At 40.0% G+C, this 27,836-nt stretch overlaps 2 protein-coding genes across 3 annotated transcripts in view; both read right to left on the bottom strand.

Annotated features, from left to right (window-relative positions):
• Positions 1-1,895: 1,895 nt before the first annotated feature.
• On the bottom strand, positions 1,896-11,699 carry soat2 (sterol O-acyltransferase 2). The gene is made up of 15 exons (XM_005740054.1): positions 11,570-11,699; positions 11,343-11,401; positions 11,093-11,232; positions 10,942-10,995; positions 9,728-9,835; positions 8,828-9,110; positions 7,827-7,902; positions 7,064-7,148; positions 6,607-6,652; positions 6,231-6,360; positions 5,686-5,783; positions 4,151-4,249; positions 3,832-3,967; positions 3,255-3,400; positions 1,896-2,023 (listed from the first exon to the last, which is right to left on the bottom strand). The coding sequence occupies exons 1-15, from the start codon at positions 11,646-11,648 to the stop codon at positions 1,967-1,969; spliced, it is 1,596 nt and encodes a 531-aa protein (XP_005740111.1). The 5' UTR covers positions 11,649-11,699; the 3' UTR covers positions 1,896-1,966.
• Positions 11,700-15,014: 3,315 nt separating this feature from the next.
• The window catches only part of kif5ab (kinesin family member 5A, b), a 70,994-nt gene continuing 58,172 nt past the window's right edge, over positions 15,015-27,836 (bottom strand). Inside the window, exons 24-29 of one of the 2 annotated variants that reach the window (XM_005740051.1) lie at positions 25,208-25,424; positions 23,633-23,939; positions 22,141-22,202; positions 19,964-19,991; positions 19,491-19,603; positions 15,015-18,565 (exon numbers count right to left, since the gene is read on the bottom strand). In XM_005740051.1, coding sequence (XP_005740108.1) covers positions 19,504-19,603; positions 19,964-19,991; positions 22,141-22,202; positions 23,633-23,939; positions 25,208-25,424 — 714 coding nt within the window. In that variant the 3' untranslated portion in view covers positions 15,015-18,565; positions 19,491-19,503. The remainder of the gene's footprint in view (positions 18,566-19,490; positions 19,604-19,963; positions 19,992-22,140; positions 22,203-23,632; positions 23,940-25,207; positions 25,425-27,836) is intronic. The other variant, XM_005740052.1, reaches the window with a different exon arrangement.

Raw genomic sequence — 27,836 nt, 5'->3', positions numbered from 1 at the left:
ACACCCCTGAGAGTCTGTCCGTCATCAGAGGGATCAGTTTGGGTAACAGGAGGGAGATCTGCACACACTGAGGGGAGGTGGTTTTTCACGCTGTGGCTGTTGGGTGTACAATAATGCTAGAGTATGTGTGAGTGGGATCAAACTTTGTGAAAACCTACAGAAAATGTAACATCCTCGCCGTTTCCCTCAGATTATTGAACATTTTAGCCTCTTTAAGCCCCTTTTTTTTTGTTTTTTTGTTTTTTTGTTTTTTTGTTTTCAAGGCTCACGGCTTTACTGTTGCTGTTCAAGTGAACACCGTGAAGCTTTTAGCAGATGAAAAAGTTTATATTTCTCCCGATCATAGAAGTCCTGTTGTAAAACGAAGATTTACCAAATGAATTACCAGCTGTTCCATTTCTGCTTAATTTATATAAAAAGCTTTTCCAGTTTCCATGACATTATGTGGCTAAATAACAAGAGATTTCACTTTTTTATCTTTATTTCTGCAAAGCGTTATTCCCTTTTGGATTCATATGCAGTGTGCAGAAGATAGAGACTCATTATTGGCAATGAGGTATGTATAGATATTTCCTGATAATGAAAGCTGGAGATAAAAAAAAACAATATGCAGATTTTTTTTTAAATAAAGAAAATGCAAACAAATTTTATTTTCAAACATAAAATTTAATGTACTAAATCCATTCATTTCTGCTTTGACACTCACTCTAAAACTATCTGTTCTGCATTTGCCTCCATGAGCCCCGTTGGTATTACAGTATATCAGTTTACAGAGCATTACATCATTAATGCAAACACTGTACCAATGGTAATCCTCTTCTTCCTGGATGACGTTGCAGGCAGGCAAACAGAGGCTTTGTAGCATACTGATAAGATGCTGTGCAGCCTGTGGTTGGCTGGTTAAGATACCTGCTTTCCCAGCCAATCCCTGGCAGCTGAATGTCAACCGAGGCAGGATTAAACACGCAGCGCACACACACTGCAGGCCAGGTGCCCGGTGTTTGTCAAAGCCTGTTTAAAGTTTTCTGTCACTTTTAAGTTTTTTTCAGTCCTACAAACAGAAAACTCATATAAAAATCTACAATAACAAAAAGAACAAAAGTGTTTTGTCTGGAATAAAAATAAGCTGGGCAAGAAATGCAATTAAATATTCTAACTAATAAACCTGAAGCCTGTAAGGCCTTGTTAATACCATATTTAAATGTATTTAATGCTTAAAAATATTATTTATTAAGATATTGTATGGCTTCGTACAGTACTTTTTTCTCCTCTACAGTACTGTGTATATGACTAAGCTGACTTCTCATATAAAATGGGAAACAGCTGGGCTAGCTCCACCTATCAAAAGTCTAAATCTCACTGAACTACCATGTTGTATTATGTGCCGTTGTTATCAGATGGTATGATGTTCTATATCAGTGGTCCCCAACCCCCGGGCCTCGGACCGGTACCGGTCCGTGAGAGTTGAGGCTCAGGTGTGAAATGTGTGGTTTTCAGGGTTTTTATCGGTTTTCAGCGTTATTTTGTTATCGTTTTTATCGTTAACTCCGTATTCCTGGGTCTTTTCACGTGTGTTATGAATAAATCTTCTATTTTTCAGTAGCGGTACTAGTTTTATTTTGTTGTATTTTTCCGCGACACCTTAAAGGCCGGTCCATGAAATTATTGTCGGGCATAAACCGGTCCGTGGCGCAAAAAAGGTTGGGGACCGCTGTTCTATATGTTCTACATGCTCGGTTACAGCCCATTTTAATGAATATTAGTGATAAAAATACCACCTGCACAAATAAAAACCTGAAATAGTTCAGTGACACAACATCCTGACTGCAATAAATCTTTTACGCACTGATAACAGAAAACCTTGCTCTCTTCCACACTCAGTCCATCAGGCCTTGCAGAGCTACATCTTCATTTTCAGACTTTCAGACTTCATCATTTATTCCTCCTGCCTGCGAGAGGGATGGCCTCATCTCTGGTAGCTGCAGGACCAAGATCGAGGCATCACCAGCTCCCAGAAGCTATTCTGTTGAGAAAAAGGAAAAGAATTGGGCCAAATATACATGCCTCACTTCTCCTCCTTCTCCTTCTAGTAACTCATTTTATTAAATTATTAGTAGATTTAACATCCATTTCTTTCAAGTTACAATCTCATTGTGCAGAGCACTTCTATTTGTAGACAGATGTTATCTGTGTTAAGCTATTGTGTGTGTGAATTATTCCACTGGCTTTAGAGGATTCCTCCTCTGGGGATACACGGACATACAGTTGTTCCTAGTGTGGTAAGCACTGAGCCCATCTGTCGAGCAAATCCTTTACATCTCTGACTTCATCAGACTCTTGGTGTCGGAAGGCAACTTTTAAAGTGTTAAAAACATGTCACACTTTTATTCACATCTGCTGCTCAACACGTGAATCTGCAGCACGGGATTACGTGTACACGTGTTTACACAAATGCATGTAGTCTGCAGGACGGTAATGAATATATGAATCACCGTGGATGAGAACAGACAATTAAGTCAAGATAATGAAGGAGTGGAAGAGGCTGTTTGTTACCACTCTCATTTTGCTGCTGACGTCTGTGTGACATCCAGCAGTAGTTGCGTAATGTGCTTGTGTACATGAGTTTTTTCATTCTCGCCTGAAGTTTGTTCACCCGTTGACCTATTTTCCATTTAGGGGTCATCTAACGCAGGGGTCAAAGTCAGTCTAATGACATCTACAAAAAAATAACTTGGTGTTTAATTTGAAACCCACAACTTTAAATCAGGATAGATCTGCACAAACCTTCACTACTCGTGCAGTTTGAGATAAAACTGTTTTCATGCCTTCAAACTCAATAAGGAGTCTCTCAGAGGTGAATTCTCCTAGCATGAGTACACATTTCTTCATAATTCTTCTGCAAAAAGAGGTCACTCATCTCTTTTTCTGTCAATTTTTATGGATTTTAGCCAAATTTGTGCTTCTGTATCCAGAGAAGTAAAGTAAGATAACTGAATGAAAGCATCTTTTGTGACCCACATTTGATGCTATAAAATGTACTTGTGTATGGCTTCTTTCTGAAGAGCTGGCTGATTGTATTTTGAGATTGTGCGTAAGCCCAGTAAGACATTGTGGGAAAATGGCTTTTTTTAGGATTGCTTTCTATGTGATTCTATTAAATGATATGAAGAAACTATTTATAGAGGAGAGGAGAAAAGGCATTTTCTACATATAAAGGAAAAACTTTACAAACAGAGATCTCGGGGAGTACGTACTCCTGTCCGTGGGCAGTATATCTGGGCGTACCACTCCTGGCAGTACAGGCACACCTGCACACCCTGACCGATGAAGAGACACACCCACATGATGATGTTGCAGACAGGGCTCTGTCGCTTGTCGGTCATGGTGAAGTTGAATGCCACTAAGAGAAGATGGGAAAGGGGATTTGTTAATGGGCTTTCGGTTCTTTCTTTGTATCTGTTATTGAGAGAGCAGGAGGTCGATAAAGGGACAAGGACACGCAGAGAGAAGAAACCAAAACATTGAGTGAGAATCCTATAAAAACAGACTTTTTACAGTGTTTTTGTGAATAATTGAAGAATTTAACTCGAAAGTTTGAAGGCACACTCTTCAAAGCAAAAGCCGTTTACATATTTTTAACAAGCTATGGATAGGCATCTCAAACACAGTGCTTTTATCAGCGGTAATAATGTAGACATGAAAAATGTGTCTGTGTTTTTCTCCCTTTAGAAGGCTTTTAGGCAAATGAATGAATTTCTGTAGCTGGGTCAGCACACAAGTTACTTATGCTGCGCTAACAACTGTCCCATGAATAATAAACACACCCCTCACCTCCAAAGACGGCAAAGAGCAAGAACATGACTGGGTAGAAGAAGCCGAACCCCATGGTCAAAGCATACTCGTGAACGACAGCAGAGACTATGAAAACCGAGAGCATGGCAGCAGTTCGGAATTTCCTATTTGACAGCTGCAGGGATTGGAGAGTGAACAGAAAGAGGATTTGGCTAAAAGTTCAGGGGTCAGACTGACTTAACAACAGTTAAATTGCCACACACATGCTGGTTTATAAACAGAGACAAACCAACAGAGTTATGGGATTTGTTTTGTTCAATATACATGTGTTAGTCTGCAGTATTAGTACTCTGCTCACCCAAAGAAAGTCCCTGTAGCCATAGTAATACAGCCAGTCATGAACCACTATGTTCCAGGTACGGTAATAGTTAGCAAAAGACGTAGAGTTCCACCAGTCCTGAAAAAACAACAGAGGATGAGTCACTCATCAGAATAAAAACATCAAGAAAAAGGCCTGAATAGGAGTGAATGTTTATTATTGAGCATCTATTTTTACTGATGAGAGATTCGCTATTATTAAAACATCTTAGCGTATACCAAACCCTACAACTAAGGATTTATAAATTGGTCTTGAAGGTGAAAGCAATGCAGTTCTGCACAGTGCATCAAGTTCCTGGGTGGGTATACTGGTTTAATCTTCATCGGTTTAAACAGACACCTCGGTGCAATCTCTGATTGTGTGCGACACCTTTCTATAAAAGCTGCACGTAAATTTCAGATGTGAGAAAAACAAAGCCAATGCATGCATTCTTTTCAATGACCAGCAGGAGGCGACTCAACTGGTTGCAAACTGACTATAAAAAATGTGACTTCTTAAACACAATCTAACGGTTATATTGTTTGATTTAATACACCATGCTGCTCATTCTGTCATTTATAGTCGGATTTAGAGTTGTTGACAAAAGAGGGTATGCTTTAGGGTGTGGCTTCCTTGTGAGTCATGTGCAGTGTACTCAGTGTCTCAGTCAGACTTGTCATTACCAGTTATAAAATACCAAGATAGGAAAAGTCCAAAATGCTCAACCCAAGGATTCAAAACAGCACTTCACTATCTAATGGGTGTTGGCACAGTGGCATGGCCATCATTTATATACAGACTATGCACGTTTGTCCCAACTGTTTCAGCTGACAAGCAGTGTCATTTGAACATTATTAAACCAATAAAGTGCCATCACAGACATGCATCTAGGGCAGATAAGAGGTTTAAAGGTTAAGAACAATTTGTAGCCACATTGTAAATTAGGTGAATCAACTCCTGTAATTAACATAAAATACACACACTAGAATCTTTTCAAGATTATTTAGAATTTTTAAAACAAAGATGAAATTTGCAAAACACTGTCTCGCTGTCTTACATCCATTTTTTGCACAAACCTGCAAAAAGCCTCATGGCTAACATTAGAGTATGATTATGACGAAAATACATAAGAGTGAAGAAAAGTCTCACTCACAACCACACAGACGTTTTCTGGTAAACTCCTGCCCCACATTCCCCCAAGTGCCTTGGTATCTTTAATAGCTAAATTCATTCAAACTCTCAGGCGTACTTAGAGTGCCATAAGCGAATAAGATTTGTGGAAGTGAAAGTGGCCAACCACGATAAGCAAGTATTTTCAGCTCTTGCTCAAGAGCTATATAAATCAACAGGATTCAGCGATGGAAAAGTAAAACTGTTTGGGGACCAGCAGGTCACCCTGCTGCCATTTCACTTGTCATTAATCAGAATTTGCTTGTCTGTAAAAGTAAGCATTTCAGAAAATAATGAGTCTACAGCACAGAAACAGAAAATGACCACTGGACCAATTAAAGTGTCCACAAAAATCAGCCGCACACCTTATAGAACATTCTGTCAGCAAAACGCAGGAGCTCCCCGAAGAGGTTGAGCCAGCAGTGCAGGAAGGCAAAGAAACACAGCAGGAGGAGCATTATTCCTGCAACACACACACACACAGACGGAGAGAATTGCATGGAGCGATTGTATTTTGGGCATTGCCCCCAGTTTTCTCAGAGGAATTGTAACTTGGCACAGATGCTATTGCACTAACTCGCTCTTCACTCAAAGGGAGTCATAAACATTTCAGCCTTTGATTACTTGTATCAGATTCATGTTAGCATCTTTCATCTTATCACTGTCTTAACGACACTCTGGAGTCCTTTCCTACATTGCAGGCTTAGTAAAATATTAACCAGTGCTGACTCACACGCATGAGAGATAATGGATGTTATAAACATAAATGATGTCACAATCAGAGTCAGAGATGAACTTTAACTTGCTCACAGCTTCTTTCTAACGCTGTAAGTGGGGAAAAAGGGAGGAAAAAAGGCCACGTTGAGTTTGTGTGTGTACAGCTGAGGACTCTTTGAATAAGAGGACATACCTGGTAATATAGAGTGAAAAATAGCCAAAACCATTGTTCGTTTACTGAAAGGCACGTTGGTCTGGGTTCTAAAGACCGGCATGCAGAGACGCACCAGGATAAAGTAGCCGTAGAACAGGCACCCCAAAATCTGCAAAGGGAACATCAAAGAGGTTCGAGAGGAAATGAAACGGAGAACACACACGAGAATCAGAAGTACAAATGTGGAAATGGCTTAGCGATAACTGCGATCAGGGATATATTATTACTTCAGATTATTTCAGTATATTTTCAGTATATTCAGTATTTTTAGGTCAGCAGACACTACCAAGTCTTTTGTTAGATATTCAAAGCAAAAGTGCTGAATTATAAATAGGAAAGCAACATTTTATCTCACCATGCCAAGAGTAATGCCAACATAGTTCCATCGTATGTGGCGATTTCTGCAACAAAAGGACATTTCATAAATTTCAGATGTAAGATTATTCTTAATGTGTGCTCTGTTCTCAAATTTTTATCAGTTTTCATGTTGCCTGAATTTGTCTCTAGTGTTGCAGTCCAGATTAGGGATTCCACAATGCATCTAATCTCAGATCAACACGACTGCTTATAACTGCATCTTGTTGTTTTTCAGCCGTCGTTAGATTTATGTTTGTAGCTGCTGAGCTATAGATTCTGAGAGATGGGATTTGATGCTGTAATGAATAAAAAAGAAAGTCGTTGCTGGCTTTGTGAGTTTGTGTCACATGACAGAACCTCCAGTTTTAATGAAAACTGGACATAGATATTTTTGATAATTACTAGAACAGAAGAGCATAAATAACCAGCCAAAATGAGGGGTTAATATATCCTACCGAGGGTATGATTCCTTGTAAATGAGCGTTGGACAGAAGAGGAAGTACAAATAGCTGGAAAATGTTGGGAATCTGTGATTTTCTCCTGAAAAGACAAAGACAACGCTGTTAGTGTGGCCATCATGTTTGTGTCCAAAACCTTTAAGTTATTTTAAAAGTGGCTTCACATTGAAGTCTTGTTGAGTCATTCATTATTCATTTAATTTCACAGCTTCACTGTGCCTTTAATGCAAGAACCTGTAAACAAGTGGCTGTCTTTAAAAATTAAACAACACTCGGGTTGTCGCTGAATCATTAAGCCATTATACCAAATTATCTGCCTTAAAGACTCATCAGTTTCACTAAATGGTTTGCTGTAGTTTGTTCCAGCTAGTGTGGCGTCCTTTAAAAACTTGTATTACAGCCCTGCTCTATAAAAAATGTATTTAACGGACCTTCTGTGTGAAGAAATGATCTTAACTTCCATTTCGATTTTATGTCAGTTTTACTACTTAAGTCAGGACTACAGTTTTCTCCAGGGGGCATTTGTTTTAAGTATTCATGTTTTTGCTCTTGGTCTCCCCTCATGTTTCATATTTTTATCTCCCACTAACAGACCTGTACAAGAGCATCTCTAGCTGCAGATTCATTGTTAGTTTTAAAGTTATTACATAGGTAACCTGCAGAGTTCTGCTTAAGTCATTTTTCCCCCTTGTTTCCGGGAGTGTCACTGTGAGTAATGATAGCGCCCGGAGAGAACATACACCGGACTTCAATACAATACCTTCCTTTGGAGCATTCTTCATGATAACAGGAGCCGTTTCTCTTAAGAACGAGTAGGTTTTCATCAGGAATCGAATCTGGAGAAAATGGATACAGTTATTACGTGAAGGGAGACAGTGTATCAGTATTAGCTGCTTCTACTGTAGATGTTTGTCTTCACTCCAAGAACTGACAAGCTGCCCGAAATGAAACATCCAGATACTCACATCTTTTCTTTTTTGTTTCTCTTTTGTTGTTGACTCATGATTTATGTGCACTCCCATCAAACTTGAAGCAGTGCAGCATGGTGGGGCAGAGAGCAGCACAGTTGCAGAACTTGGCTTAATTTGTCATAAACTGCAGTTCAGAGATGATGCACAATCAATCTGCGTAGAGCAGGGAGCATCATAAAGCAGCAGTGAACCGCATTTTGGGGCAATTCAGGGAGTTTGAATATTTAATTTCTGCATCAAACTCAGCAGTTTTAAAATGCCATGAACATCATGTAAATACAAAAAAGACTGATTGGACTCAGTCAGATGAGGATCATGGCCGGGTTTCCCAGAAGCATCTAAGCACCGAGATTATCTCACTCCATCAAACAGAGCTAAAATGATTTTAGTGCTAAGACTGATTTTGGAGGCCGGGGCCGATGTGATAAAGAGGATGAGGAGGTATTAGTGTATGGGTTTGTGATGTTCAAATGCTGGCTGCAGTGAGATCTGCTGCCAGAGATGCTTTCTCCTTTGGTGACTTTCCAGTTGGAAAGCTCCCATCTCTGGCTAGCAGGCTATCTTTATCACAATGTTCCAGCTGAGGGCAGTGAATTACTGCTTCTACAATTTGGATTACCTATGATTGCCAATGAATATGTGTGTAATGTTATCTATGATACAGTGTGTTTCTAGCACAGGTCATTACCAATAATCTTTTTTTTTCTGTTGCATTTGAACACAAAGTAGCTCTTTACACTGAATATGCAGTAAATGAAAAAATGAGCGGCTGCACGTGTGACAGACTCACCTGTTCCAGTATCACAATAAACCGCGATGCAGGTGGCAACTGGTGGTGCACAACAACATAGATGGGGAAGACTCCAAGTATCCAGGTCTGTATGAGATACAGGATCAGCCCCATCCCCAGAGACAGCCCCATCTTGGAGGGGACTTTGTGGTACAAAGAGCCCCAAAACAGCAGGGTGTAATAGGGAACGCTCAGGGTGTAAGAAAACATGATGGCCCAGGCTACAGTGACCGTCCCCAGCTTCCCAAAGGCGTAGAACAGCAGGTCAAACTCCAACACTAACCTGGGATTGAAAACCAACCAATAAAGAAATAAAGAACAATATTTATTATGTATTGGAAACCACTTTGATTGTATTCAAGCACAGCTGGGTTTTCTTTTCATTGCTCGAATCGTGAACGCCATTGAATATTTTCCCTCTGACATTCTTTCATCCAAAAGGCCCCTCCAGTGATGATATTAATAAATTTTAAACACACACTTACAGCTGTGTCTTTTTTTTTAAAGAACAGTGTCACAAGTGTGATAGTATTATTTGTGTACCATTATTTAGCGCATGTAAATAAAAAATCACTGTTAACTGAAGCTGAATGGATCAAATCATTTGCACGCAGCAGAGTTGCCCACTGGCACTAGCTCAAATGAGGAACATTTGCAACTGCAAACAAAAACCAAATCATTACGACACTGCCCAAAGCAACAGAAGAAATACTCAGAGGAGTTGATTCGTTATCTTTCTGCTACCAGATGAGCAGAGGGGCAAGGAAGGAAGGCGGGAGATAAGAGAACAGGAAGTCTTTGATTTATTGAGTTTCTGTTAGATTTGGTTCAGGGTTAAAGAGTTTGACACATGGCAGTACCACACACACACACACACACACATCCACGTGTCCCACTGACCTGCCCTGATCGATGTAGTCAACAGCCAGAGTGCTCAAAAAGAAAATGATGAGAACAGCTATGAACATGTGGTAAATGGTCCGGATGTGGCTGATCTCGAACAGTTCGCTGAGAAAGAAGAGGAAAGACACAAATAAATACACAACAAAATCAATAAAATGGCCCCATGTTTGATAAACCTGTGCGAACTCTGCTGTGAATATTGCAAAGGTTTACAAAAACGTGCTAGTCCCATCTCAGTTTGCAGTTTGATTGGGTGCGCCTTGCTAGCTCTGGGTTGGACTCCCTTTTGTGTCGCCGATTCATGAAGGTACCGGGGACGTTCCTCAGAGATTTAAGGCCATATTGAAGCGACAGCATCAGACTTATCTGATGCATGAGGTAAATCTCATGTTCCATCACAAACCAAAGGTGCTCTCGGATTGAGATGGCATGTGACTGTGCAGGACATTTGAGTACAGATGGCTCATGTTTATGCTGCTGGAAGCAGCCATCAGTAGATGAGTAGACAGTCATAAAGGGATGGAGAGGGTCAGTAATGATGCGTAGGTAGGCTGTCACATTTAAAAGATGGCCACTTGGTACTAAGGGGCCCAAGGTGTGCCAAAATTATACCCCACATCATCAAAGCATCACCAGCCTGACCCATAGACACAAACGGGATGAATACATTCTTCATGTCGTTTACACCAAATTCTGACCATCTGAATATAGCAGCATATATTTAGACTTTAGATTTAGGCAACGTTTTTTCAGTCTCCATTGTTCAGTCTGTATGTCCGGTATGATCATGAGCCCAAGTGAACTTTCTGCTCCTGTAAGCCCATCTGCTTTTTTGACCCATTCTCTGTGAACCATCGAGATGTGTGTGGGAAAATCCCAGTAAGTCAACAGCTTCATGTCTGGCATAAACAACCATGCCACGTTAAAAGTCACCTAAATCATTTTTTTTCTCATTCTTGTGTTCACTGTGAACTTCAGCAGGTCACCTTGTCCATATCTACATGCCTAAATGTGCATTTGATGCGCTGATCAGATAAATCCATTAACGAGCAGTTGAATAACCTAATAAAATGCATAAACCATGCATATATCCAATTAAATTAGAATTTTCTATTTGAAAACTATGTACACTGACAATCTGTAGATGTTAAACCCTTGTGTTAAACCTGACTCTGATTTAATTTGGGTGTCTTCACATCTTTTATACTCACTCCAGCAGTGACGCCCTGGCCATAAACACTTTGCCATCATCCATTCTCTGAGATCTGACACAAAGCATAAACAGAAAAACAGTCACACACTTCAGTGATTAGCATAAAAAAAATATGGTGACCAACAGACCGATTTGTGTCTCATTCTTACCTGGATGAGCTTATATTTTTTGTCTTTCCATTTACTGTTGACTGGGTGTTGGAGAGGGACTGGACGGACTCAGTCAGAACTCTGTCTAGAATTTCATTGAGCTGATCCTGGACCTGCTCCATGACTTTTATTTTGATCTTCTACAGGAGGGAAAAAACATTTCTTTCAAATCACGTTTCAGTAACTGTGTTGCCTTTGTAAACCACTTTCCTACTTTCATCCACCGTTTAAAGAAACAGTGATGAAATACCTCAGTACATCGTTCCCACTGCCTCGCATCTTCTTCCACCACCTCATCATGATTGCCAGCTGCAGAGAGAAGAACAGATGTTTCTCACATCGTTCGCTAAACTTTTAAATATACTGAATATATCTTTCACCTAAAACTGTGTAAAAATAGACAGAACTGAAAGATCAGCTTACAAATAAATGTAAATTACTTCCTTTATACAGTATGAAACAGTATTTTGTCCATACCAGAGCTTGAGTTGTCAGATGACTGTCGGGGCTTGATCTTCCGATTATACACCCTGCTATCGGCCTCCTTGGTCGTCATGGCTACCCTCACGACTGGAGTTTAGTCTGTTTTCAATGAATGCACGTGCTGTCGTACTGATGCCTGTCAAAGTGAGTGATGTAATGCTTTTATTTATTCCATGTGTATAGCTCATGCCGAAATCTTCTAGGTAAATTGTGGTGAGTATAACTGTAACGCATTTATGTTGAACTAAAATAAGCTGTGTGCATTAATATATCATTCTTTGCAAACGTGTGACGCGCCAAATGTTGTAAATGCTTTGTGGAGAACAGCCTATAAACTGTAAGCAACTTTTACTGGTATAGTTTTGCACATTAGTAAGACACACATGAATGTTTAAGTTTAAATCCTTCATTTAGAATTAGTGTTATGATGGGTACATGTTATTATTTTGTGTTTTCACTTTGAATCTTGTGGATGTGTGATGTTTCCAGTGTCTGTGTGGCTAAGAAGCATTAAAGGTAAAGACCTCAGGAGCAGTTTTTCAACTGGAAGTATTTCTATATCGGTAAACTGCAAGTAGAAGAGGGAATTACCTTGTCATAGTTCACGAAAGACTGAATTCATGGCAATTAATGCAAAATTAAAATAAGACTCATTATTAACCTCCTAGGACCTGGCGTCCACATATGTGTACATCACATTTTTGGGTTATTTAGACCAAAATACTCAATTTTGCTCTACAAGGGCCTGATACAAGAGTTTAATGAGTCTAGCTGCCAGTACTTTACTGTTTACCTGTGTGTTTCCGCCCACCAGCAGCAGTGCGGCAGCTGCCACAATTGCCACGAGATTCAACCTGGATTTAGCTTTTTGTTAAAGTTTAATAACGTGAGAGGATCTTCCACGATAAATTGAAAAATTACATCAGGTCACTGGCTCGTTGCTGGCTGGTTGCCTCATGTCAGAGATTATTATCATTCCTGATGAGCCTCAGTGTCGGTGTAGTGAAACCAATCGTGTGAATCCAAAACTGAAAAAGTGAACTGCTTGTCTGGATAAAGGCACCTGTAAGCTCGGGGTTGTGGAACAGTGGTTACCCACAGTGGTTTTCCACAACAAGCCACAAGTCACTGCAGTTCAAGCTAAACAATCTAAACAAATGATAAAGATCCGCGTCTCCACTGCAGGTTATAAGAGATAAGCTACACAGCAGAGAGGTTGCATTGTGGGGTAAAAAACAGTCATTGACCTCATTAGTGACCCATACATTCTGGCCATTCCTCCATTAAACAGATACGCATCAAAAAGAAATTCAGATTAGACGCTGTGCAGCTGCAGACACAGTCATATGGGGTTTTTAAAGCAAATCATCCTTATTGTAACAACTCTACGATTATTGATGAGTCTATTTCCTGTTTAAGAAAGTATTTATTGGCTTGACCTCTTTTCTACTTGAGCCCGAGCAGCTGTTACTTTCCTTTTGATTTGTTGTATTGATGAACTTTGTCTCCCTTTGTCAAAATGCTAAACTGATGCTTCACTTAATTTCATGAGCAGCCAGTACTAATAGATTTTCAGCAAAATCTATGATCTGTTACGAAAACATTACTCATAGAAGCTGTTTTAAAAATCATATTTGGGTTCATGACCTACTTTTACCTACGTGAAAAATTGCCTGTGTGGTTAGAGGTACATGCATCGGTTTAATAGCCCATTCACAGAAGAACCCTTGAACTCAATAACTCAGTTCTGTCATCATTATATAAAATTTATATCCAGCACGATGCTTCAAGACCTCTGATCTTCTTTAGTGTTCAGTGTTGGCTACAACACTCGTGTCGAGCGTTTCCTACTAATTTAAAAATTGCCCACAGCAGAAACTGCAGACTTATCATTCGTTTAAATAATACAAGTGTCAAATGTCAAACATCACTGTGTCAGGTAGATGTGACATGATCTATAAATATGCATTAGATGTGTACTCACGGTGTTTTAAGTTCAGGTCCACTCAGCAGTGCACAGGATGACAGCCTCTGTTTCAGTCAGTTTCCACTGACACTAACTGTTAAGTATGATGCAAGTCTTATGATCTGTGTCCCCTCCTGATGCACTTTACCCTCATTGCTCCTGGCCCAGGGCATCCATTGCCCAATCAAACTTTACCTCCTTGGCTGGACTCATGAGGTCATGCACAACACTGGACTGTGCCCTAATGTCTCACTTATCCAAGATACTTAATACAAATTTCATTCATATCATGTATTTTGTGCACTATGTTAAAGGTATATAATCTGGGTCAAACTTCAAACCAAAATAGTAAATATCACAGGTCTATTTAGCATCTACAAATATGCTCTTATTTGAAAAAGCATGTTGCTTATTGTTGAAGCACAGCAGTGTGGAAACAATGTTTCCACTTTAGAGTAGATAATGAATGAACTGGGCAAAAGTGTGTGTGTTTCAGGAGTAACTGGTGAACTTGAGAGAATTGTACATTGTGGAAATAAATATTTGTTCAAAACTCAAAACATTTCCAGAGGAATGCTGTCTGTCTGTCCATCCAGTCATCCATGTCAGAGTCGCGGTGTATAACCTGAGGGCTGGCAGTTTGTTGCTGGTGAATTCAAACCCAGGACACAAAGATATATGTACTGTATTAATGTATTTGTCCATTTATATGAAATGTATCTCTCGGTTTAAACTAATGATACATGTACAAAATTACTTTCTGGTACGAAGCACAGCAGGAGTAAAGAAAAAGAAACTCTTTATAAATACTATTTTCAAATAAATACATACAAGGTTAGAATGATTTATTTTGATTTAAAACAATCCCCCAAACTTTGTGCTCGTTCAACTTGATGTGAAACTGTTAAATCGAAAACGTGTTCTCGAACAAACTGTACGGTTTGTTTGGTGTCCTCGTTTCAAAAATCAAAGTATTGAACTTGGACAGTACTACGATTACACTAGATAAACATAGTTTGAACAAAATGGTAGAAAATCATTATAACATAACATCATTATAATGTACATTTTTAATAATAATTTAATAAGCTCACATTTTACAAGACTTTATTGAGGGGTCAAGGTAATGTTAATTCCAGTATTTTGCTGGGGATTTGTTGTGAGGTCCCACTGACATCACTGGTGCAGCTGTTTTTAAAGCTGCTTTATTTCTCCTGCTTCTCTCCTGGGCTGCGAGCTGCAGAGGTTACTGACGTTATAATGTTTTATTTGGCTTTTACAAATAACATTAAAGAAGAATAATGACAAGAGCGTGTGGTAATCCTCTGTGCACAGCATCATATTTATTGAAAGGTGAGTTCATGAAATAACAGCGCTGTTTCTCAGCAGCTACAGAAGAGAGTAGTTCATGCACTAAATCACACGCCATAAACAAACAAAACAACACACTGTTGTACAAATAAACACAGACACTTCGCCTCTGTCTTTTTTTAACCGCTCGGCCATTCCTGCAGTTCTCTTTCTGCATGGTCAGGATACAGTATCACAATTCTTTGATCTTGTCGGAATATTTTTTTTAGATTTGTTACAATTACTTTAAGACAAACAGAACAATTGTTTTTTAAAAATAAAATAAACGCAGACACTCCCAGTTTGATGAGCAACCACAGTGCAGGAGGCTGTTTTCAGCTCGCGGTTTCTATAGGTTATGTAAACACACACAACTTCAAAAGTTCAGTGGCCTTTTATTACCTTTTAAAAAGACAGATGATGAAAAAATACTCAGATTTAAAGGGCAATTAAAGGGATGTAATAATAATTAGAATGCTACACACATTTCACTCAACCTCAGTCCTGTAATAATAATTATCTGTTACAAGTAACATCTTTGTGCTGAAGAGGGACAACCGTAAAAAATATAGTAGTATAGTAATTAAATACTTTATGGTGCCAGTTAGTTAAAATTAGGATATTAAAAGACATCCATAAGCTGGGTTAATTGGTGACCTAATTGTCTAAAGGTGTGGATGTGAGCCCGTCTCTGTGTGTTGACTGGTAACCTTAGCACCACACCCCACCCGCCTGCCCCATTAAAGCATAAGCAGGTTAGGTAATGGTACTAAACCATATCACGTAGATAAATCCTTATGTTTTTCATCATATACTGAATATGAAAGGAGGACATAGCTGCAGAGTCTGAAAAGTGAAGCCGGAGTGGATCAAACCTGCAGTCTGTCTGACTCCTCAGGGTTCAATAAAATGTCAGATGTGAAAGTGACCCTCAGTTCCCTCCCTCCATTACCTCAGTAAACACTTTCCTGATAACTCTTATTGGTTAGCTTCAGTTCTTATCAAATACGATATGTTGTTCATTTTATCAATTATAGTTCTGATTAGAATCAAAAAGAAAGAGAAAGCTGGGGATACTTTAGAGCAGGGGCATCAACTCTTGAAACCAGACTACGAGCAAAAACACAGAGAAGGCCAACAAGCTCAGTTCAAGACTTCATGGCAGAACTTTACAAACCACTGGGTGATGTGGTGACTATGTCCATCTTTTATATACAGTCTATGTTTGTTATAACATTGTAGAAAAACACTATTACAGGGTGAAGTAGACGTATCTGAGCAACCACACAGCACAGGAAGTGTGTATGTCTGCAACACGGCCACACTGTTGTGCACTTCAGAAAATAAAACTCCTTCCTTCGTCCACTTAAAGACAAATATGTTGTTCATGCACACTAACCTGTAGACTGCTTTGATACACATTACTGGTCCATTTTGGTTAGAAGCAGGTGCAAAACTCTGCTAATGAGAGGCAGCTTTTATCTGCACACAAACACGCAAAGCTCAATGTCCACTGTCACCCTTGACCCTTCCATCCTGACTGTCTGATCAGGAGGTGCACAGAGTGAATGTGACGGGTGGCGAGGAGCTACTGACGGTCAGTGTGCGAGTGAACTCAGACTACACCCAATCAATACAGGACTGATACATTATCTGTACTTAGGGGTCAAAGGTCAAATATCTCACTGGCTCATGAGGTGCTACATCCATGTGCGCATGTGTGTGTGTGAGTCAGCAGGATAAGACAGGATTGTATCAGCTCTTGATAACCTGGAGTAACCCTTGCTTCATGTCTCCAGCAGAGCTTAGAGCTCGCACAGAATAAGATCCTATTTAAGTGACTCACTACAGTCGGGGCTTTGGTTTCACTCTGAGGTGGTTCAGCAAAGAACCGTAAGATTAGTCATTTTGTTAAACGTTTCTTGGAACGGCGGCTCTCACACAAAACTGCAGAAATCTCAAATCTTTATGATTCACTACAGGGACTATAAAAATAATACAGTTGCACATCAAAACAAAATGATAATGCTTCACTCGAAAACCGTTATAAATTAGAGATAAACAGCCAGTAAATATTTGAAGTAGAGCAAACAATAAATAATATATTTCTTTCCAGCTAGTATAAAAATAGTTGCTACACACTTTTTCCACTCTGCCATGCTCTTGCATAACATGACAGTGACTAAATATTTCACGCACAATCCCTGACAGGCAGTTTTAAGGGATAATTTACAGCGTAAAGTTGCCTTTACAACTACACGATGAGTCTTTACAAAACAATCTGTCTTCATTTGCTTTTGTCTTTGCTTTCTGCTCACAGCTAAAACTTGCTACAATGTGTCCTCTGAGGCTGATAAAGCACAAACTTGTGCCTTAAAGAGTCTTATGGAGTCTCATACGTTTATTGTCTATATTAAGCCCTGGCCAACTATCATCCACAGTATATGTGTATATGAGTATTTTAAACTCAAGGGACACTTTGTTAGGTCCACTTTTGCCTGAAGAACTGCCTCGATGCTTCATTGCATTAGTTTAATGAGCAGTTGCACAGGTATATCTAATAAAGTGGCCAGTGAGTGTAGTTTGCTGGCGTCGGTAGATTTACTACGAATACTCATATCTTTCTCTCAGGCTATGTGCTGTGCAAAAACTCATCACTGAGCCACACTCTCACACTTTTCTAACATTTTTCCTGATCACTATGAACCGTGGAGTATTTTTAGTAAGTCCTGCATACATCATCCTGCTGCGGTAAATGCTCACCGGAGCACCAAATGTGTTTATATCCATGACTGAACATAGTCCTTAACAAGTACACTGACTAACATTTGCTAAAAAGAGCAGTCCTCAAACATTTTGGGGGAATTACTTTGAAACTCACTTTGAAAAATGACACAATATAGGCACGACCTGTTTTTGACTGTTTACTGAGAGCCACAGACAGGCTGCTGAGGTCACAGATTTCTGATAGACAGCTTGGAGCATTGTTGGCTGTTGTTCTTCTAATGAGATTTGGTACTAACAGCGCACACATCTCGATGCTTATCTTCTATTCTGGTTTTGGGACTTTAACATGTTTATTGTTGCTTCACTAGTGTTCTTCCTCTTTAATACACATTTTTTGAAAAATGCTGACAACCAACATTGAAAATCAACATGCAGTGAAAAGTATAAATATCAGAAAAGTGATCACAAGGATCAAACTGTTTTCATGTTGTTAGTATTTTTTGTCTTTTAGATTTTCCATATGTTTATCAATGACACTGATGATAGTTCTAATAATAATCATAATGCTCAATGCCGACATCCCTCACTGAGTCTTTCACTGAGACAAACAGCACAACCTAGTGGAAACCTACCACACGGCACTTTCTCTTCCTCACCTTTCTATTTGTGGTCCCTTCATATTTCAAGTCATGGGGGAGGGGGTGCAGCAGCATCACAGGTGTAGGTTGCCAGGTCAGGCATTTGAGATGCAGTGCTTGTCAAACTGTTACACCCCACAAGTCATAATACAGAAACGAGAAAGGATGGAAGAAAACAAGCAGGGTGCCTAAAAAAGACACAGGAGGTCTGTTTACAGCAGGTGAGGAGGATGCGAGAGGAAGGGGAGTCTGGGAGGACAGTGATCAGCTGCATGCAGATTTACAGAGGCCTCAGAAAAAAACGTCTGCCTGGAGAGAGAGAGAGACAGACATAGACAGAAATAGTGAATAAGAGCGACAGATACATTTGAGAGAAATGGTGAAAGCAAAGGATTGCAGAAAACAGGAGACAGCAGCCAGTGAGTCATGCCATCAATGCCAGAAGGAACATGTCTCGAGTCATTTTATACCTGGTGTCTTTACTAAGGAGTTACTTTTATTTGAGAACTGCACAGTGTATTCTGGGGCACGATTTAGATTTAACAGCACATAAAATTCAGCGGCTTTGTGGAAGACTTGTATTTACTCGCTTGCAAACTTTACTCCAGCTGAAAGGACTTGAAAAGTTAGAATAACGTCCCCTCATCTTCATTGCATTCCTCAGAGTGGAGGAATATATAGCATATTGGACATTATTAGTCTTAACATGATTGCAGTTTAAATTAAATATGCATTCCTAATTAAGGTCAATTCACTGTCAATGGTGAAGTATTTTTAAAGGAAGTATTTTTAAAGGAAGGTGCATACAGATCATGTCTGTTAGGTATTTTTGTGCAAAGTGTCTCACACTCTTAAAATAAAAACTCACCCAGGTTTCTCACATTGTTACAGCTGCCCACAAAGCACCAAAGAGCTGAAGCCAAGCAGCCTTAAAGAAATAGTGCTGATTCATAAGACCTCATGACCCAATACATCAATTCTAATCGCATTTTACTACAGCACGATGAACTGAGGAAAATGTCCATTCTCGGGCATTATCTAACACGCTTCTATGCATCCTACTACCAAATCTGTCAGTGCTGGTTCTAGTCTGTTGGGGCTCTTGGCGAGAAATTCACAGCGTACTCCTACAACCAGAATTCATAACCATTATAAATAATGACCAATTTGAATGGTTATGAATTGTTAATAGTGTATCTTCTCCATAAATAGCTTCCCCATTCTGCTTTCTTACCTGCTCAGGACTATTAGCTGGCTGAAGCCTCTGGCTGCAGACTGTAGAGTTTAGCTGGGTCCTGATTGTCACACACATCAGTTCTGGATACAGAATTCACATTCAGACACATGCTAAGACAGATAGAGCAGAACCACATGCCGTTGCAGCATCATCCACAGCAGCAGCAGTAGCAGTGACAGCAACAAGGGGGCAGCAGTGATGCAGAAAGAAATGGCAGTAAGAGTCAAATCAATGCTTTTACAGTCCTCATTCTAAAACAGAAGTGTGATCAGTGTGTGCAAGACAAATGTGGCAGCACAGTTTGTGATGTATGCTTCTACCATTATTTACTGCTACTAGCTGCATTAACTTAATTAGTCACTGAAATTAAAAGACAGCTAATTACAACCAATATTTCTACCCTCCAGTAAGTCAGCGACAGACACCAGCAGGTGCTTTGCCGTTATTTCAAAAGAGTGCTCAGGTCTTACCTGTTGTCATTGATATCTGTGGTGTTTCCTGTGGACAGAAAGAGTGCATAAGGAGGCAGGCAGGTGCACAGTGACAAGGTTGGTGGCGTGTGAAGTGAGGGAGGAAAAGTGGGTTTGTAACAGACACGTAAGTTCAATTAAAACAGCCTAATGTGAAAGTGAAGTTAGACGCCAATATCTCACATTTGAATGACAAAAAAGAACATTTTACAAGCACTTTACTGATCTGGCAACCCCATCAGTAAGGCAAGGATGGAAAAGCAGCACCAGCACAGGTTTAGCTGCCCAAAGCTTCATGCTTAGGGAATGATTACGGGCAGGGCCATTAGGTTATTTTCTACTAACATATCATTAAAGTTACCAGAAAGACTGATGCCATGGTAACACAAATACTGACTGTCACTTATAGGTTTTGTAACTTTCACCTGCACCTGAAGAGTTTTCATTGTGTAACATCTCTACAGGACATAAACACATTTAATGTTGCTTGAACAAATGACCAATAAACAGTGGCAAACACTGCCATTTGACCATAAGTGCCTCGTGTTTCCCATCTAAGGTGTCCTTGCATTAAAGTACAACCATCCCAAGGACTTTTATTAGCAGAAAACCAACAACACTTTCTTGGGAAATTGGGTCTGGTTTTAATACTGGTTCCTGGATCATTTTTATATCCTGCAGAACCTGATGAACTGAATTCAGCCCCAGCAGCGACTCTATTAACTCAACCCTCGGAGGCTGGCATTCTACCTGAATTACTGTGACAGAGATTCATTTCACCAAACATCCACTTGGCCTTTCTGCATGACAACGTATTGACAAAACATAACAAGACACTTCAGTTGCTTCTCAGTTTTTAGCAAGCCTCTGTGGATTTATCCATTGTTATGCACAGAAGCAACTTTATTTAATTTGTGCACAATTTGATGAGATGGATGCAATCATGGGACCTCACGCTTGACTGGATTATGAGGCCTGTTCAGTTTAATCCCTTAAGTAGAAAAAAATATTGTGACAGTTAATAAAAATCCTTATCCTGTCATGTGTGATGTTGCACATGTAGACACTGTAACACTGAATGTTACATTTAAACATGCTATGAATAAGAAATAAGAGGCTGCTGATCTTTGAGATGTGCATTTCTTCATAACTCACTGAAATTCATGACACTGAGAAGAACAACGGTAAAAAGTAGTGATGAACCAGAAGAAATATGGCTTCAAAAGTCTGATTACATGATAATTACAGTAGACATTTGCCTAGTATGAAGGAAAATAAGAAATAAATCTGAATGAATAAAAAAATGCTGAAAAAAATCAGAAATTTACAGACAAAAAGAGCAAAATATTGACATTTCTTCCACAGCATTGTTGACAGAAGAAATAATAATGGGAAACCAGACTTGAACTAAGCCTGATTAAATCCTTTAAGGGTTCAAACAGGTAGTGAAAATCAGTAGTGATCTGTGATATTTAATTAAAAGCTCATATTGTAGCAGCAGACTGATTTATTGGCACAAACCCCGTTTCTGACTTTTATTGATATTCCTTGAGAATCAAAGAGGTGTGGTGTTGTTACACAACTCAACAACTGTCATCACTGGGTCAGAAGCTGAGGTGGGCGTCGCAGCCTGTCTGTCGGTTACCTGTCTCTATCTGAGTAATGACACAGCAAGCCTAATCCATCTCCTCCAGAGTCTGTCGCCGACGGGTGCAGACAAGCGCGCACACTCACACACACCCACAGACACAAAAAGCTTTTGCCTCAAACAAAAACCTCGAGCAGCGGGAGCAGTTCACTGCACATTTTTCATTGAAGTTTTACAAAAACGATCATCTGTATCCTGCTAATATCACTCTATGCAGAAGGAGAAGAAATCCCTGACTTCACTTCCCACTGGCTCAGAGTGAGAGTTAAATCTACTGACTACAACTTCATTACACAAACGTAATATGAACAAAAAGAAAGGTTTATGACAGCAGCAGGGCAATCACTGCTTTAACAGCCAGCAATCTGGAAGAGTATATAAAGCAACATTCAAACCTAATGGTTTATATGATGGCATAATGACAATCACTTAAAAAAAACAGTCATAAAAATAAATCCATTTACCTCTGCTGATTGCGATTATAAAAATTCTCATTACTTTTTACAGGCTTTATCTGAACAGGGCTCACCGTTTTCTGAATCGAGTATTTCAGAAGCGTTGTCTGCTTGGCTTTCTGATTCAGCCGGAGGCCTGAAACAGCAGAAACACAAGCACGTGTCAACATTACGTGAAAGTTATCTTTTAAAATCTCGAGCTATAATCGAGACTTTTCATCACATGAAACAGCTGAAGTAAATGGAAAACATGAAAACTTTATGAACTTGAAGACTTTTGACTGCTTCACAAGCAGAGTGCAGACTATATGCATTTAGAACAGCAACAGACAGAACTCATTTGTAGTACTGTGCAAAGGTCTTAGCCCAAGTATCGTGGCAAAGCATGCACCAGTGTGTCTGTTACATGACATCAGGTCGAGTTATCCTGAGCAACAGGTCCACAGCTTGTCTGAAAGTCTTTCAAACAATATTCTTTTGGACATTAGTCTCTTTTTCTCCATTTTCAGTCAGTTTTGTTTTTCAGCGCGACAGTGATTTGAAATAAAAAAAAAGCATACACGGATATTTAAAAAAAAGAGAGAAAAACACACAATGAACCAATAAATCAGTCATCGACTGGCCCCCCCGAGCCTGGACAGCAACATTAATGAAGTGTGGGTCACCTTAACAGCAAAAGGAACAAAAGGCAGAAACATCCAAAGAAAGGCTTTGAATGTTCCTCAAGAAGCCTGGCAAACTATTCCTGAAGACAACTTACAGAAATCACAAGAAAGCTGCCTAAGAGGCTTCAGGCTCTGTCAAAGAGGAACGGTGGTCATATCAAAAATTGACTTTCAAACTGTTTACCTCATTGATAGTATTGGCATGTATCAAAATGTGAAGGGTTTTCACATCACTCTAACTAAGAGACAAACGTCATCCTTGACTGGAGACAGCAGTTGAAACCATAATGAAATAAATAAGAAAGCCAACTATGGCTACGAAGAACAGCTCAACTTTTACAATCAATCAAGTTATGTTAAAGACACGAATAAGGCAGAGATTTAAAAAAGCTAAATAATGTTCAAAAGGCAAATACATGTTGGAAATGTTTAGGCAGGAGTAAGGATAAACAAATCCATTCAAACAACCTAATTCACTGAGTTAATCCTAATGGATTAAAAGATTATAAATAAAATAGAAAATAAGGACAAAGTGCAGGCTAACAGTACAAACCCAATTATTATGTAAACATATTGGATTAACTGGTGATATCAGTCACTAAATGACTCAAATGAAAGACATTGAGAAAGAAGTTGGGTTCTTTTGTAAGTCTGACTGGTCTGTGGGTCAGATAAAAAGGTTAATAAACGCTCTTGATGCAAGCTCAAGAAAGTTCCAGACGACATTAAGTGGCATACAGGTATTGCCCCTCATTACGACCTCATATAAAACCAGAGAGAGCCAGAAAGTGTGGCTTAGTTAAAGTTATATGATACCGATTATTAATTAAAGTCAAGAAGGTGAAATATGGTAAGAACCACAAAAAGTGACTAAAATCGCCAAAACAGCTGTTTTACTCACATATTGTTTTGAACATTGCTGTCATGTGCATCATTATTTTGGAAGTCGAGGTGTTTGGCAGGGCTGTTCTGATTGGAGTTGGACTCAGGTAGCCTGGGCTCGCTCTCTGGTGTTGAGGGAGAAGTAGGAGAAGCAGATATAGGAGAGGAAGGAGCAGAGGTAGCAGCAGCAGCAGCAGCAGGGGCTGCTTGGTTCCTGTTGTGGAAAACAGCGTTGCAGAAGGCAATGGGCTGATCGCTGAAGCCTCGGATAAAGAAGGGGTTGGAGGGAGAGCAGACTGGGTAGTGGCCAGGACGTACAGGCTTGGCTGTAAGTGATAACAGAGAACAATGTATTGATTGATTCACTCATCCATTAAAGCCAGACATATTTAATTTGCCCTACAGGATGCTTAAAGCCCAACACTGAAAATATATTAATGTAAAGCGAAATATCACAGATAGTCTTGTTTGCTGTGCTTTAATCCTCGAATGAAAATCATTATGCTGAAAGCGCTCATTTAAATCAATAGCTCATTTTCTCATTACAGCAGCACATGCATCTGAGTTGAAGTAGCAAGCTAGTGATCAGACTGAATTACACTGTTATTCTAATGTTTCGCATTTCTTTCAGGAGAATATGCCTCCCGCGTAAATCCTTAGAAGCCCAATGTTCCACCAACTGTTACATTCTTTCATTCAAAAACTCTCTCGACAGCTTTTTGTTTTGTTTAAGTAAATTCTTTTCTCATTTCGGTGCAACGTAAACAGTCCTTTGCATATCTGTGCGTTCCACAGCAGGAGAATTCAGTTACATGCATGTTTGCTCCCTGAATATGAAACAAGATTGGAAGAGGAAGAAAAGGGCATCAGCTCGATCATGCAGGTTGTGAAAATGTGGTGATATGTTAAGAGGAATGTAGGAAGGAGACAACAGATGAGTAGAGCAGAGAGGGCAAAGCACACAATGGATGCTGCTTGTGGGAAAATCTCAACAGGGACGTGAAAAGAATGGCTGCACAATGCTGAACGATTTTTCTCACATGCTGCATTACAAAGGAAGCGATCTGATGGGAGGGAGATGAAACGCACAACGGTGTCTACATGTACAACATCACACATGTAGTGCTGGAGAGGATATACATACTATATCCTTCCTACAGTGCAGCCAAAGGAAGTGGCATGGGCTTTGCATGCATTTTCCCCCCTTATTTTATTGTTGAATTTGGGGCTTATGCATCACATCATAAAAGAAAATTAAACTGACTTTTAGATTTACCACATTTGAGTGGATTAACTGACATGTTCTGATGAATTGGTTGATTTAAATTCAATGTTTTTCAGGTGCTGTGCTGCCCAATTACTGAGAAACAGCTTTCATATGTGTCTCTGAACTGTTATGAAGCGATGCAGTGGCTGTGAATTTGCTGCAGACTAAATGATTGGATGCATTTTACAGCTACCTACAGATTAAAAGATACTGCAGTGTTAAAGCAATCGCAAAGCTTTTACAGAAATGACACATGCAGCACTGTCATGTAATTTCTAGCAGACTGCGGTTGTTATTTTGAATCTGTGAGCAAGTTGTATACATTACCGATGAGCGCAGCATGGGGTCGGCGGAAGGGAGCGCGGGCCCTCATCACATCTTTGATTCGCTCCACTTCCTGTTGGTAGCGATGGCGGTCCTTCATGGCTCCTTCTTTTGCTTCCTTCAGCGCACCCTCGAGCGCCTTAACTCGCTCAGCTGTAGACCGAAGACGTTTCTCCAGTTTTGGAAGCTCGCAGCGCAGATCTGCATTGTCACGTACCAGCTGTAACACAAATCCGACATGTGCAAAAAACAAGCTATAACTACAGAAAGACAGTTATACATTTTCTATGATTCAAAGCACTTTCTTGCTACAGGCCTCCACTCTCACACACTCACACTCTGATGAATGCACCAGGGCAGCTCAGGGTTCAGTATCTTGCCCAAGGATACCTTTATAAGCAGACTAAAGGAGCAGGGGATCAGTCCACTGGCTGCTAATTGGTAGATGACCCATTTTACTTCCTGAACCATTGTCTCCCCAAACAGTTGCTCGTATGTTTTGCAATGTAAGATTTTTCTTTTACTAAGAATATAGTGCAGAGTACAAAAAGTGGAGCATAGGAAGTGTGTGACCATAACGTCCATTTCAGATCAGTTAGGGTCAAATGAGTGCAGTGGGGTGGAACAGAGAAACATCAAGTGTAACCTGAAAATTGTACCAGGAAGAGACAGCCCACAATTGCACCAGTGTTGTAAAAACTACTTCAGTCTGAACTCTCCTGAACACAGAGCCAGTCTATCAGAAATCTACAACCGGGAAAAAGTAGGACAACTCTGTTAAATCATCTCCATTTAAGTTTCTGTTTTGAAGTAAAATAATGGGCCTGAACACAAACAGAAAAATGAATGAATGAATTAATGTTTCAAGGTATTTTAGAGGGGACCAGCATGGCAGCTGTTCCTCTACACCTCAGATCTCAGCAGAGCCTCAAAACATCATGAGAATATGAATTAGCCTAAGCATAGAAGGGAAGAATAGACTCACAATCCTCTTGAATATTGTGCAGCTTTGATGAGCAGATGCTGTAAACAGTTGCGTGACATTATGATAATCATCATTATGATTTTCCTAAACATGTATTAAATCCATGGGTGTAATGGATCTTTTAAACTGGGTATATTTAAAGGAACCTAGTTGCTAGATGCTGATATGAGTGTCGGAGCTGTTGTTGGATCTTTGGATGTCCATGACACATGAGGCAATCTGTGATCTGATTTTCACTTGGTGGAAATGTGCATGAACAGTAATACGGAGACGAGTTGCTCTAACTTGCAGTTGTGCCGTTCTTACAGTAGCACCCCACCCCTGCAGCACTTTCAGCAGGATATTGTCTGACCCCACACTGCCAGAGTACTGCAGGTCTTTCTGGATCAGTAGTATATAACCAGAAATTCCCCGTCCAAGCATTTAGTCTCAGTGTGACTCCTAAAAAACACAACTGGGACATGGAGGGTCGATGCCACTGTACTCAACCAGGAACAGAGAGCAGCTCCTGATAACTGATCCAGACACCTGTGCAGTCCATGCACAGACAGGTGGCTTCTTGCATCATTCCAGAGGTGGCCATACCTTGTATTAAATATTCATATATATCAGCCTTGGCCTAGAAAATCCACATCTGCACTTGTCAGTTAATATTATAATGTGCCTATATTTCTGAAGTTATTATTTATGAAGCTAAATCAACACGAGGATGCAATGATTTAAATCTGCCTCATGCTGCATGTTTCCTCTAAACGCAAAAGTTAATAAGTGAGCACCTAAACACTGACAGTCTGCTTCTGTGTGATCATGCAAACTAATCCATACCCTGCAGAGATAATGAGCACTATAGCTGAGATTTTTTCACAATGGGCAAAGTTATCTAGCAGCCAAAGCATTAATGTGTCTGGGATATTCACCTGTGGCTTGTTGGTGTTAGTTTGTTTGCTGGCGAGATATTTTAGTGACGATTGCTCGGTTTTTACAGTTGACGGACAGACAGAGATGATTAAATCTGTGCAGCGGCAGAGAAACTTGCAGCTTTGGTGTAGTGGCCACTGCCCATTTGCAAGCATTATCACTTTACTGCTGATTTATGACCATGACTTTCACCTTCCATTCCCACAGTATCAGCAGGTGGTGGATGGGATGGAGTCTCCCAGCAGCCACTTTAGGATTGGTTTTCTGCCTGACAAACTGCTGCACTGCAGCTTTCACCAATCTGCCAGCCTGCAGAACATTCAGCACATCCAACACTTAGTCCACGGAGGTAGTCCATTTAGGAATATTAAAAATATGAGGTGTGTGCGTATGTTTATGGCTTTCTGAGAGCAAGGTTGGTTTTCAGAGTTTGTGTGGAAGCCAGAGTGTGGAGAAAAAACCGAGAATGCCTGTTTGCACCTGCATCAGGAGTGTTCAAGTCTTACTGTTTTATACAGTGAGGCGTCCTTTCCCTGGAGACAGAGGGGGGGGTTAACAAATCCTGCTGCTCTGTTTTCAAGGAGACTTTCATGTGAACTTGGTGTAGTGAGATGATCGATCGTGCTAGCGTTTCTTTTGCCCACAGGAGAGAAATGACAAACAGTGCACACAGCTCTGTATTTGAATTTGTCTGTGCCTCTTTGTCCGCCGCACATATTCATCGTAGAC

This window comes from Pundamilia nyererei, unplaced genomic scaffold (assembly GCF_000239375.1).
Source record: "Pundamilia nyererei isolate P.nyererei 1_Seehausen unplaced genomic scaffold, PunNye1.0 scaffold00096, whole genome shotgun sequence".
Taxonomy (NCBI): domain Eukaryota; kingdom Metazoa; phylum Chordata; class Actinopteri; order Cichliformes; family Cichlidae; genus Pundamilia; species Pundamilia nyererei.
The sequence above is the reverse complement of the archived record's forward strand: the minus strand, read 5'-3'. Positions and strand labels throughout refer to the sequence as shown.

What these genes read in the sequence shown, in the direction of transcription:
- soat2 (XM_005740054.1), bottom strand. Translation starts at nt 11,648, where the DNA reads ATGACGACCAAGGAGGCCGATAGCAGGGTGTATAATCGGAAGATCAAG. An exon ending in GACTACATCGATCAGGGCAG is followed by an intron (nt 9,111 to 9,727) that starts GTCAGTGGGACA and finishes TTTCAATCCCAG; the next exon opens with GTTAGTGTTGGAGTTTGACC. An exon ending in TATACTGCCCACGGACAGGA is followed by an intron (nt 2,024 to 3,254) that starts GTACGTACTCCC and finishes TTTTCTCAACAG; the next exon opens with AATAGCTTCTGGGAGCTGGT.